Below are 13,682 nucleotides of genomic sequence, written 5' to 3' on the forward strand. Positions count from 1 at the left end.
AGCTTGAAAGCAGACCTTAAGGAAAAAAATACTGACATGTATACCACAAAAATATCCCAGTAATATTCTGGATAGCTTACTTCCCTTTTAAAGTTAATAAATATCTGTCACCAAACAATTCTAAAAAGTGACCCATCTTTTCAGAAGGCATGCACCCATCGTTTGAGATTTTTGCACTGAAAGTTACAGTAAAGTTACAAAAAAACAAAAGCAGAATGCCATTCAATATGCAAAAATATAACTGCTACCTATCCTAAAGTATTCCATAGCTCGCCATGCTGTGATCACATATTCCAAGTTATATGCAACATATTAATTTTAAGTCGTGTTTACTGCTTTCCCTTGTCTTGACAGGGTTTATTTTTTTTCTGTGTTGACATTATGTGACCTAAAGGATGAAGGACCAGAAGGGAAGCACATTCCATGAGTCAAATGTTAGGAATAGAGAGGTAAAAAACCCCCAAAACCCTTTTGTATTCTAAATGCGCCCAAGCACACTAATACCAACAAATGGCTGGAGAACAGAAGAAATGTCATGCAAGTGCAAAATCCATGAAAGACATATATTAAGTATTTGTATATAAGATGAGACAACAATTTTCAATTAATAAATAAATCAAGCAATAACACTTTAGTAAGGGTGAAACGGCTCTAAAATTATTATGAGAACACAAAATATCCTATTGCTTCTTTCTGTTCTTTTGGGTTTTTTTCTTTACCTGTTTCACAACTTACTAATGTACTTTCATACGAAAATATAGATATTTTAAATGGACTAAAAGCTGCTATAAAACAAACAAAAACTAGGATGAAACTTCAGTGTACTACTAATTCAGCTATTTCACAGTTCATCTCAAACCTGCATATAAGAGTACCAAAACGTGAATTTAAACAAAGCAATGAAATAAATTGAATAAATAAAAGTTAAATAAATTTAACAAAAAAAAAGAATAAAAACCTGTGGTATGGTGGATGGGATGACAGTGGTCTCAGCAGGGACTGGTGGGACAGGGATCACAGGGACAATGGGAGAAGAGGAAGGAACAGCTTCTGTGGGCTAAAAATCACCAACAAAACGTCAAAAATAATGAAAACTAGAAAAACACTTTAAAACAAACAAGATTCAAATTTAACAGCTTAAAAAAAATAATTCTGAAATAGCATATGGATTTGGAGACTATAACCACAACTGAAGACAACCAACCACCTTTAACCATGCTGTATATGGCAGTGCATCCCCAGCAACATGCTGATGTCAGAGAACCCGAAGTAGTAAGACATATTCACATTGCTTATTCATACCAAGTTACTCACCTTGCAGTACAGAGTAATAAGACTTTGAGGTCCAACAGAAAACCTGTTCATGTCAATGGACAGACTCAGGCTTTTTGTGGGCTGGTTTCACAACAGAAGCCCTATACTATTATACAACAGTGTGCAAAAGCAGGGAAATAGTAGCTAAAGTTGATAGCACTGAACAAAGTTAATATTCCTTCTTGATAAAGGGGAAAAATCAGAAGTACATTAAGGTTTCTAATCTGCGCAAAAATCAAAGAAAATCTTTTAGTCAAAGATCCGAAAACAGATTCAATCTACCTCTCAAAGATTTTCATACAGGTTTACCATACACCTTCAGACTAGTAGAATTTTGGTCTTAGAAATTTTCATTACAATATTAACCAGTAAAGCTACTGACACTTAAGCTGCAAGGGAACAAGATAGCATTTTGAGCAAAACATTGACTCAAATCATTTTGAGATGTTAACATACTGGTTGTCAACAAGTTGTCAGCATAAACTACTGGCAACTATCATCAAAATTACAAGCTGAACAGCAGATCAAGCTCTTGAAACGTAATTGTTCCAAGACATTCTTGTGATCTTTAAATATAATGACGCATTATGACAAAAGAAAATACTAAATCCTGAAAATGAATCAAAACGCCAGAACATAGAAGTATTAAACATATTTTAAAAGTTTGAGATATTTTAAAACACAAAGCAACATACACCAATAACATACACCAAATTAAATGGTAAAAGCAAATATTAAAGAAACCTGAAACAGCCCAAGAGTAGAGCCCTTATTGAATGTACATATGGTATTTCTCCAGGTTTTTTTTCAGCTCAAAGTCAATCTACCCAAAATGAACAGCTGGTGAAAAATGTTGCAGTTATTAAAAGATGTAAGAACAAGATATACTTGGTATCTTGAAAGATCATTACTATTGCCATTTAAACATCCTTACACCTGTCGACAACAGCACAATCTTTCAAGTATTAAAAAAAAGAGGGTGGGGGAGAATCTAAATTGATCTAGAACAATGGTAATAAGGATGCAGAAAATGCTCAGTGCAACAAACCTCCAGTGCAACAAACCCTCCAGTTACTGGAAGAACGATGCAACCTTTGGAGGATAGATCAAATTAAATAGCTTGAGCAATCACTCAGCCCTACGTACGTAAAAAATAAGCCACCCCGTCAAGTCTGCCTTGTTCCAGAGTAAGCAGCTTCCCATGTATGTGCACAGTAAAAAAATCCTGTTAACAAAATTTCAGATATACACATATTATATATCAAAATATAACACAACAGTAAGGCTGACAAGCTAACTGTTAGCAAGTCAGAAAAAATCCAGCTTTACAGTTACAACTCCTGCAATAAGAGAAGGTTAAAAACAAAGAGAGAGATACTGACCACACTCCCCTGCTCTTTGACTTAGCAAAATAACTGACACAGTCATAGTTGATTTCCTTATGGAGCAAACAATCTGCACCCCTCTCTCTGCACCAAACGGCAGCTCTATTTTCCTGCTTCCTTCCTTTTCTCAATTCTTAACTCCCTTCTCTCTCTGGGCTTCTCACTCCCAAATGCTTCAAGAACCCTTCCAACCAGTTCCAATTTTTATCCTTATTGTTTTAAAACTGACATTGTTCAAAGTCCTTTAATTCTTTCAGGTTCCAGTCTCAGAAGCTGTTAGTGCTGTCATTATATTTTCCCTTTGTGCTGATGGTTTAGTATCCAATGACTCTTAAACACCACTCCCTGCTCCTCCAAGCATCCTGGCAATGTTCCTATTGAGTCTCCTCCGCTACCATGAGTGTGAAGAAGGAGGTGACAACACTGGCAACCACTTTCAAAGGATGTGCAAATCCAAATGAAGGTAAGACTGTCTTCACTTAAACGTTTCATGGAATACAGTGAATTAATGTAGGCACGATGGCTATCACAAGGAAGGACAATGCAAGAAATTAAAAGATTTCTAACCATCAGTGCAAGAAGACCTGGAACATCGTTATAACAGAAGAATGCTAATTTTATTTTAGTATGGCATATAATCAGTCTGAAAATTATTTTATGATACAGGTATCTGTGAGAGCAGCTGAATAGACTCCAATAGTTCAGGGTATCACTTTCAATGCTCTGCTTCCCAGGAATTTTCGAGAAAAAATTTGTAATTTTTAGGAATTCTCCAAATAAATACACTAAAGTATTCTGAAAAATAAAAGCTTATCCTCTAAATAACTTTAAATAACTACGTCTCTGACAACAACATTTAATAATTCTGGTTTAAATGGACACAAACTTTATTTAAACTACAAAGAAAGCAACGGGCCAATTAAAAAACCTGTTTTGAATATATATGCACTATAGCACACAAGTATGGTACGCTATTATATACAGGAACGCATGACTTGAACAGTAACTCACTTTAACAGAGTCTGTCAGCCGAAATGAATGTGCTAACACCTACAGTGAAAAGCCATTCTGTTACAACAGTACAATATAACTCAAGTAATTCTTTTTTAAAGTGTAAGGACGGACTTTCTAATATTTATAAACAAAAATAATCATTTAATTTTAAGTGGTATGTTTTAGAAAGTAAAGATGATAATACCTTTAAGTGATCAACTAAAAGGAGTGCCTCCAAACCTAACATTAAGTCCAGATGTTTTGAAAAGGAAGAATACACCCATTTTCTCATGTTTAACCAACACACAGAATAACTCCTTCTGTGAGGAAATTCCAACTAACCTGGAATTATCAAAGCACCATACACATCCCGAAGCAGATCAACTAAACCAGCAAATTCCATAATGCTGCTATTTGTAAAGTACTAAAAGATGTATTTTGGAGAACAAAAATCAAGTAAACCAGATTGTCCTCACTTTCAAGAAATTACTATAAAAAACCTACACTGTATACAGTGCAACAATCTTAATGGGAAAACACTGAGCAGAAGTATTTCTTTGCCAGCCCAATTTCAATTATTGCTACTTTTTTAGGGACAAAATACAAAGGAAAATTAAGTAACATTAAGTCTCTAGAAACAGTAGGGATAAAACTACAGTAAGAAAGAGTGTGACATACTTTCTAAGGTTTGCACCAAAAATGCACATCTATGAAAACCTAGTGCAATACATACCTTTTCTAAAGAACAATTAGAACATGAGCCATCAGACACCCAACCACTAGCAGCTTTTACTTTTGCTGTGCTTTTTGTAGGACTCTTTTTTACACTGTCGCGTAGGTTTATAAATTTTCCTCTGTGTTTGGAAGACACAGGCAACGTGGATGAACTAAAAGATGTACGAATGCTCAGTGCCCGCTGCTGATGCCGGAAAGGCTGCTTTGGCTGCATATGAAGATTTTGACGTATTTCCATTCTCGGGCTCCTTGTTAAGTCAGTGAGCTTGAGCGTTCCTATTTCACCGTCATCTGTAGCACCACAGTATTTGTAGTCATAACAGTGAGTAGTCATGAAACAAGCAACACAAACAGTCCTTTTTGCAAAAAAAATGGAGGGAAAATAAACTAAAATATTGCTTCCCGAGAAAGCTCAAAATATGATTGTTTTCTAAATTATGCTCATAGGAAGAAACACTAAATGCTGTTTTAGCTAGCACTGCATGTTGTCTCACTCTATTTAAAGAGCACCATTGAACCACCACACAACAGTCAATTTGCTGGGCATAAATAATCAATGCAATGCACAAATTATTGAATAGATGGCAAAAGTCATCTGACTTTTTTTATACAAAAGAAGCTATGAAAGGTTATAGTTATTTTCTTTCTTCCATAAGCTCCTACTATCCCTAAACTTTGTTGTATTTTACCACCTCAAAACTTCTCCAAGGTTTACATCCAGAAAATTTTAAAATATACCAATTCCTCTACTTTTCTGAACACTTCATGGGGGCTGTAAACTAATGAATTTAAAGAACCTTATGATGAAAAGTATATGAATATGTGGCAGATACATTGTACAAGATATCAACATTAAACTTCCATCAAAGAAAACAAATTTCTTCAGACCATAACAATAACAAGAATTACTTTGTTTTATAATTTTAAGATTTGCATTTCCATGAAATACACCAGCACTGCAAGACCACAATGTTAAGGTGCACATTGTTTAAATTAAAAGCTTAAAAAAAAAAAGAGACAACATTTAAACGAACCTGAGTTCTTTATTATTTTATTCATTCAGTTTTTAATGCCACGGATGCATGATCTCTGTATTACATTTTTACCCCAATTTTCAAAACAAAAAAGCTTCACAATAACTCCTACCTCCCCCGCAAAAAAAAACACATGATGCGGAGCTAGTTTGATTTAATCATGCTGTTGAAGATTTAGCTTTACCAGCCAATCATTATAAAAAGAGCTAAGGATCAAAAGTCAATTTCCCAGAGTCTACATGAAAATTGTCAGCTAAACAGAGACACCTATATTCCTAGTCTCGCAGAAAGAAGAAGCAGACTTAAGTCAGTGGTCATGCAGTCTTCTCGACAGCGGACACACAAGCAGCATTTGCACAGCTCTGGACCAGCCATAGCACATACCATCTGCCTCTTGCCCCATGGGTCTGTTCTAGGAATATGCTGTGAATCTGAATATCTGGCACTGGGTATGATAAGAATGAAGGACACCAGCCCATAGGAAACAAAGCTTGATTAGGTCAGTACTGTATTTGGACAAAATGGAGAGATTTCATCAGTTCACAGCATTAACACATGGTTATTCTCCCTCTCACTGTACACTTTCCTACAGCAAATCTGAATATTTATATGAGTCAGCATAATTTTTACACACAGAATAAAAAACTAGAAATACTGACCTCAGTACAAACACTTCCAGTTATTTATAGCATGAATATTAAGAGACAAACAGGAACTGACAGATGCTCCTCTAATCACCAAGAGCTGCCATGTCTCATCTTCTACCCAGAATGGATGTAATCAAGAGCTGCATAACATATCATTAATGCAATATTCATAAATGCAGAAACAGAAATGTTTCTGGCCAGTGGCAGGAAGCTGGAAATGCATTGGTCATACAAACATTCGCAGACTCGCGCATGTGTATGGTAGGTATGTCTTTTGCCTTTGAAGTATCAGGGAGCTGATTGACAAAGCTGAAGATATTTTCTTTCTAGAGACACATAATTTAAGGTCTGGCAGTGTAGTTCTATATCTTTTCTCTGAACTACATCCTAGAATGCCACAGGATGTTTCACTAGTGAAGCCTGCTATTTTAAGAACTTTGCATCCATCTTCCTCAAAATCATAAAAGTCAATACTCACCTAAACATATCTTCAGGGATTTATAGGCTGTTTGCTGGAGTCTAACGGTGGTAAGAACAAAGCACAACTGCCATCCATTCTCATTCGTAATCCCTGTTAGCTGTATGCTGCCCATAGCATCTAAGTGAGCACACAGCTAGCATTAACACTGCTGCACCATCTCTGCCATATTCCTCCCCAAGTCAGTGCCATCCTGTGGCCTGGGCATGACCTTAGTACCCCAATGTCAGTGACTTGAGCTCTTAAGCAATAAATTTAAAGACATGCATATTTTTCCTCAGTGTATTTCTCCAGGACTTTAAACAAAATGTAGCATCAGAGTATCTGGAAATAAAACACACAAGTATTTCCCTACTGCCAAAATAAAGTTTCACAGAAATCAAATAAAAAATTACCAAGTTTCACAAAGCTAAAACAAGTGTAGAACTAGCTGAACATAAGCAATCATTTTAAGTATTGACTTGAAATTCCAAACAATGTTTATATATCGAAACAGCATATAACACAATCAGACATGCTAGTGTGCTACGTGTATCTGAATTTTGAGAACTGCAAAGACACAAGACCCAATTCTACCCAGGCATGAGCACTGCCATTGCTGATAAGCTAGTCCAGAGGGTAAAATATGCCAAATACAGAGCATAGGAAGCAGAACCACTAAAAAAAGAATACCATTAATACAAGTATGACTCAAGATTTTTGCTCTCTACAGGTTTGCGATTTCTTTCATGTGAGAAAGGTTCTCTCTTATCAATAGACCATTACTTTGCTTTAAAAATGCACTTCCCACCCGATGAACTCAAACTCACCTGTCCACCTTGTTCAGCGTGTCAGAACAGTAACTCTCCAGTTTTTATATGGACACCATATCTGACTATTTGATACATGGTGGCTAAAAAGCAAATTATTTAAAATACACACACTTTTTCAGCTTTCTAACCACTCATACTTATAAATTTGTGACTGCATTTGTATCACATGTACATCATTTGTACACCCCCATGGGTGGGGGTGTTGTTCAGATTCTCCTATCCAAGGCAGCATACTCCATACTGGTTTTCAACAATAAATTGATTTACCACAAACAAAATCTTAAGGGAGACCCCGGCTAGCATAAATTATAAGCTTAATTATGATGGCCTCAACCCATGAGTGGTTACAATTAAGCCTGCCTATCATTCTGCACTGATATACAGATGAAGAACTTTTGGCTTCAGATTTGGGTTTCTGACCCTCCCACCCCTTCAAGGGCTCTCCCTGTTCCTTGCCATGATGGAGCAAAAACCGATTCATAGAATCATAGAATCATTAAGGCTGAAAAAGACCTCTAAGATCATCGAGTCCAACCACCAACCCAACACCACCATGCCCACTAAACCACGTCCCTAAGCCCCTCATCTACACATCTTTTAAATACTTCCAGGGATGGTGACTCAACCCCTTCCCTGGACAGCCTGTTCCAAGGCCTGACCACTCTTCCAGTAAAGAGATTTCTCCTAATGTCCAATCTAAACCTCCCCTGGCGCAACTTGAGGCCATTTCCTCTCGTCCTATCGCTAGTTACTTGGGAGAAGAGACCAACACCCACCTCGCTACAACCTCCTTTCAGGTAGTTGTAGAGCGCAATAAGGTCTCCCCTCAGCCTCCTCTTCTCCAGGCTAAACAAGCCCAGTTCCCTCAGCCGCTCCTCAGAAGACTTGTGCTCCAGGCCCTTCACCACTTCCTTGCCCTTCTCTGGACACGCTCCAGCACCTCCATGTCCTTCTTGTAGTGAGGGGCCCAAAACTGAACACAGGATTCGAGGGGCGGTCTCACCAGTGCCGAGCACAGGGGCACGATCACCTCCCTACTCCTGCTGGCCACACTATTTCTGATACAGGCCAGGATGCCATTGGCCTTCTTGGCCACCTGAGCACACTGCCGGCTCATGTTCAGCCGGCTGTCGACCAGCACCCCCAGGTCCTTTTCCTCTGGGCAGCTTTCCAGCCACTCTTCCCCAAGCCTGTAGCGTTGCCTGGGGTTGTTGTGGCCGAAGTGCAGGACCCGGCACTTGGCCTTGTTGAACCTCATACAGTTGGCCCTGGCCCATCGATCCAGCCTGTCCAGGTCCCTCTGCAGAGCCTTCCTACCCTCCAGCCGATCAACACTCCCGCCCAACTTGGTGTCGTCTGCAAACTTACTGAGGGAGCACTCGATCCCCTCATCCAGATCATTAATAAAGATATTGAACAGGACCAGCACCAAAACTGAGCCCTGGAGAACACCGCGCGTGACCGACCACCAACTGGATTTAACTCCATTCACCACAACTCTCTGGGCTCGGCCGTCCAGCCAGTTTTTTACCCAGCGAAGAGTGTACCTGTCTAAGCCGTCAGCTTCTCTAGGAGAATGCTGTGGGAGACAGTGTCAAAGGCTTTACTGAAGTCCAGGTAGACCACATCCACAGCCTTTCCCTCATCCATGAGGTGGGTCACCTGGTCATAGGAGGAGATCAGATTGGTCAAGTAGGACTTGCCTTCCATGAACCAGTGCTGGCTGGGCCTGATCCCCTGGTTGTCCCAGACATGGCTTGTGAGCGCCCTCAAGACGAACCGCTCCATAATCTTCCCTGGTACCAAGGTCAGGCTGACAGGCCTGTGGTTCCCCGGATCCTTCTTCCGACCCTTCTTGTAGATGGGCATCACATTGGCAAGTCTCCAGTCATCCGGGACCTCCCCTGTTAACCAGGACTCCTGATAAATGATGGATTCCTATGGTCTCCTAAGGACGAAGGAATAAAAATACCTAGATCTCCACTTGGATGCTATCCAGGTATCTCCAAGGAGAGTTTGGACAGAAAGCACAGAAACGAAACAGCTGAGCCTGAAGCCTGTCAGGGTATGTCTACATGAAGATGGGTAGGTCAGTACATAATGGTTTTACTAAGAGATTTTGAGGACAGACAAGCCATCTTGGAGCTGTAACATCAGTTAAGTACTGTAACAAAGACAAGAAAGTTTTTCTGGATCCCAGAAAATAAAAGGTTTACCCACCCAGCCCTTGTAGATGCCTGTGACTTTACTTTAGATGTCACTTTTTTCACAGTAAACCATGGCTCTTGAAAATCATATCCATGCGAGCACCCTGTTTTAAAGACACACAGCTGGCATGCTAGATATGACTAAACTGTAGAGGTTAGCTGGTTGTTGTTTTGGGGGGGTTTTGTTTGTTTGTTTGTGTATTGTTTTGTTTTAAACTCAGTCAACAAATTGATTCTCTAACCTAGTTTTCTCCTCAAACCCCACAGCATTTTACAATGAACTCAAATGAACTTAAAACATAAATAAATAACTTTGAAGGGGAAAAAACAGTGACAGCAGAATATCAGTAAAATCACAGATGGTGACAATAAACTAAACTGATTTAAAGACAAATAAGCAATTTATTTACTGTCAATTCTTTACTGCAATCTTCATCTACAAAAACATCCCAGTGAGGAACAATTTGCACCATGATTACCCAACCAAAAGTGAAACAGCAAAGGCAGTGACAGAAAGACTCTTACTTGCCAAGGCCTCGTAAGCAATTTTTTAGTGCAGAAAATTAAAAAAAAAAAAAAATTGCTATAATCATAAGCAATAATATAGGACAAGCCAGACTGTCTAGCAGTTTGTGGGATGAAGTTCTACTCTGTAGCAAAAGCAGAGCTTTGCATATGAGATAAATGGACATCCACAAAGCAGAAATGGGGAACCTGGAACTACAAAACTATCACCAGTGCTCTCACACAGTATGCAGTGGTTGTTTGATGAGTAAAACTTTCAGGTGCTAAGAATCTCACGCAAATACGAACAGTAGTCTCAACAGAACAATAGTTTCAGGAACCAACCTCTCCTCTCTCTCTCAGGATCTAAAAATGGACCCTTATAGACTCAACTTCACATCACAGACAATGTTTCATTCAAAGGAGACCACCACTGTCCACTTCTTATGTCTGGTATTCACAAAGATTTACTTAGCTCAAACTAATTTACCCTGCCAAATCTCTCAGGGACTGCTTAAACAGTTGAATCTCAGTCATATTCCAAATCCATAATATACAAAATGTAGACAAAGTTAATATTAGTTTTAAGAAAAGTAATTTGTGACTTTTGTTTTTCAAATCCTAAACAAATGTCTAGCACTGAACCCTATGCAGCGGGTTAGTCATCTGTATTCACCAAGCAACCCAGCACTCTAAGCTCAAAACAGAACTGCAAGGCTCCTCATTTAGGTTCGTAAGTGCTATTGAGAATGAATTTAAAATGCATTAAATTTGCAACTTAAAGCAAGGCCTAGAAAGCTCCATTTAAATTAACATCAGCCTTAAGAACAGTAGCTTTCATTATAGTGCTAAAGAGTCCACAAAGAAGCCCAAGCAGGGTTTCAGCATCAAAAAGAGACCAGGCAAAGAGAAAATGTGTTCTAAGACTTTATTACAGAAAAATAATAGCAGCTCTAGGGTGTCAATATTTTAGTTTTTGAAATTCACAGTAGAAATGGTATGCTGTGGTAGGAAACTGAGATGTGATAGACACTGTTCACTCCTGAGAACACTATTAAATCAAAATACAACAATAAAGGTTGGGTACTGTTTACATGCTTTAATAGATATGACACTTCTTATAAGCTCTTGGAACACAATTTCCAATCATTCCTAAATTATTCAGGGAACAATTAAATCCTCCTAGACAGCATGATTATTTTGTTCTTTTTAGTTCATTCAAAGAGCAAAGATGACCTATATCTATCTAGCTCTGATACTAGGAAGTGATCTCTCTCAATACTAGAAATGGATCAGTTAACTCTCAAAACTATCCCTCTAGCCTTCCCCAAAAGTTTTTTTGTTGGGGATTTTTTTTTAATTGAGTAAATTTATAAGAAACATTATTCATAAAATATGAAAATGATGCATGTGAACCTCATCTTATCTGAAGCGCAATCTGTTTTTTCTTTAGGATAAGAAATATTCAGGTTCACTTATAGCACCCCACTGCCCTTGAAGTACTTAAGGGTACAGTCTTAAAACAAGGAGTAATGAAGTGATCTGAAGAAAGTCAGTGAATCCAAGCTAGAGCTTTCCATTTTAAGACAAGTATTTATTATTTTATTGATAACTCTATTATTCTGTGAGCAATCTATTATTATCTGTCAAAAAATCTCTTTATAAAAATAAACAAATTTGCCCTAAAACACTGAGCATGAGCAGAAAGTCATTTACCTCACATTAATGAACAGAAAACCACACAAGAAAAGTAATCTATAACAACCCATTAATTAAAATCCATTAGCTTTTTCAGGATGTAAATTTCAGAAAATTTTGGAAAATTAATTACTTGATTTACGCATAAAGTGGCTTTATACTAAAGTCACTCCCTACTGCATTTACAAAAGGCTTCATGCACCTAAGAGGCATTAGCATTTTACCTTTACACATGCTGAATTCTTCCCAAACATACACTGTTACTTTCACTACAGTTCTGATAGCTTTATATTGCTATCCAGATGCTTTGCTTTTTCATTGCTCAGAGCTAAGGCTAAAATCTTTACCATGCAATTACTAGCTAGGTACCTCATCTGATTTTATTCATTCTTACACCATGGAAACACTAGAAGCTCCTCAGACTTGCTTCCATGACAACATGCAGTTATAACACAATCTCAAAATAAGCACCATTATACAACACATCCAGGCTCTAGAATGAGTCATAGGAGCCCTGCAACATTTAAGCAAAATAGGCACCTTTTCTGCAGTGTCAAATACTCATTGTCTCCAGTAAATTAAAATACTATAAAAGTTTTAACAAGTTTAATACCTAGCATTACTTCAGCAAACTTTCACTCCACAAATAAATAAAGACTGGTTTTTCTTCTTACAATGCTGTTTGCTAAAAATTTTTAAAGATTCTAGCACCTTTCAGTATAACTTAGGAAAGAATATAGCCTTATGCAACCTTGCAATGGAAAAAGCAAACATTTACGTATAATTTTAAGTTTACAGTTTTGAATAAAACCATGTGTGTTTTACAAACAAGGTTTTCAGATAAACTGACTTTTGGTCTGTAATTATCCATAGGCATTTTATCTGGATTTCAGGTTAATTGCACCACAGAAACACAAGTCAGATTTGATCAATACTGGACAAACACAACTATCGTGCACTCATACCTAGCTAGCGCAGAAGCTGCTGCAGAGAGGGAAAGCTGAGCCAGTCATTCTGGGTTCCATCAAAAACAGCCTGTCTGTCTCATGAACTGGAACTAGGCCAAGTCAGCTACAACTGGAACTAAACAGAGCTAACTAGGCCCTCGTGTATCCAAACTGAGTGCAGAAGTCATTTAAACAGTTCCCGGAAGCTTCCATGAGGACTCACCTGTTCAGGACAAAGACACAGGAGCCAGAGGATGAGGTTCAGCCCTGAGATCAGGTGCTAAACCTGCTCTGGGAAGAGGACACCGCAGTGATGTCCGGGTTTTGGCTGGGATAGAGTTAACTTTCTTTCTGGTGGCTGGGGGGGTGCTGTGTTTTGGGTTTGGTATGCGAGGAGCATTGATAGACCATTGGTGTTTTGGTTGTTGCTGGGTGGTGCTTTTCGGCTTCCCATGCTCTGCCACGTGCATGGGAAGCTGGGGAGGGGAGGAGCATAGCCAGGGCAGTTGACCCAGCTGGCCAATGGGGTATTCCATACCCTGTGACATCATGCTCAGTATAAAAAATGGGGGGGGCTCTCACGGTTCAGGACATGAAGGGCATCGGTCAGCGGATGGTGAGCAGTTGCATTGTGCATCGCCTGCTTTGTATATTCTATTGTTGTTGTTATCGTTGTTATTACTGTTCTACTTTATTTTATTTCCATTATTACACTGTTTTTATCTCAACTCATGAGTTTTCCTACTTGTGCCCTCCCGATTCTCTCCCCCATCCTACCAGAGGCGGGGGGTGAGCGAGCAGCTGCGTAGTGTTTAGTTGCTGGCTGAGGTTAAATCATGATAAGTGACAACCACATGGCTCTGCATAAGTCGGACCTAATGTGCAAGACTTCCTATTCTGTATCAGTGCCACGGCAGACCTGGGATCA

General features: G+C 38.7%; 1 protein-coding gene across 17 annotated transcripts in view; it reads right to left on the reverse strand.

The window, feature by feature from the left end:
• DLG1 (discs large MAGUK scaffold protein 1) overlaps positions 1–13,682 on the reverse strand; it is a 168,903-nt gene that overhangs the window by 68,602 nt on the left and 86,619 nt on the right. For 11 of the 17 annotated variants that reach the window (XM_075158351.1, XM_075158347.1, XM_075158344.1 and 8 more), the window contains one exon: positions 959–1,057. The exons of 5 other annotated variants lie outside the window; for them this stretch is intronic. In XM_075158351.1, the coding sequence (XP_075014452.1) occupies positions 959–1,057 (99 nt within the window). Of the gene's footprint in view, positions 1–958; positions 1,058–4,425; positions 4,711–13,682 lie in introns of those variants that run through there. One more of the 17 variants, XM_075158357.1, reaches the window with a different exon arrangement.

The sequence above is a fragment of the Calonectris borealis genome, chromosome 9 (genome assembly GCF_964195595.1).
Source record: "Calonectris borealis chromosome 9, bCalBor7.hap1.2, whole genome shotgun sequence".
NCBI lineage: Eukaryota > Metazoa > Chordata > Aves > Procellariiformes > Procellariidae > Calonectris > Calonectris borealis.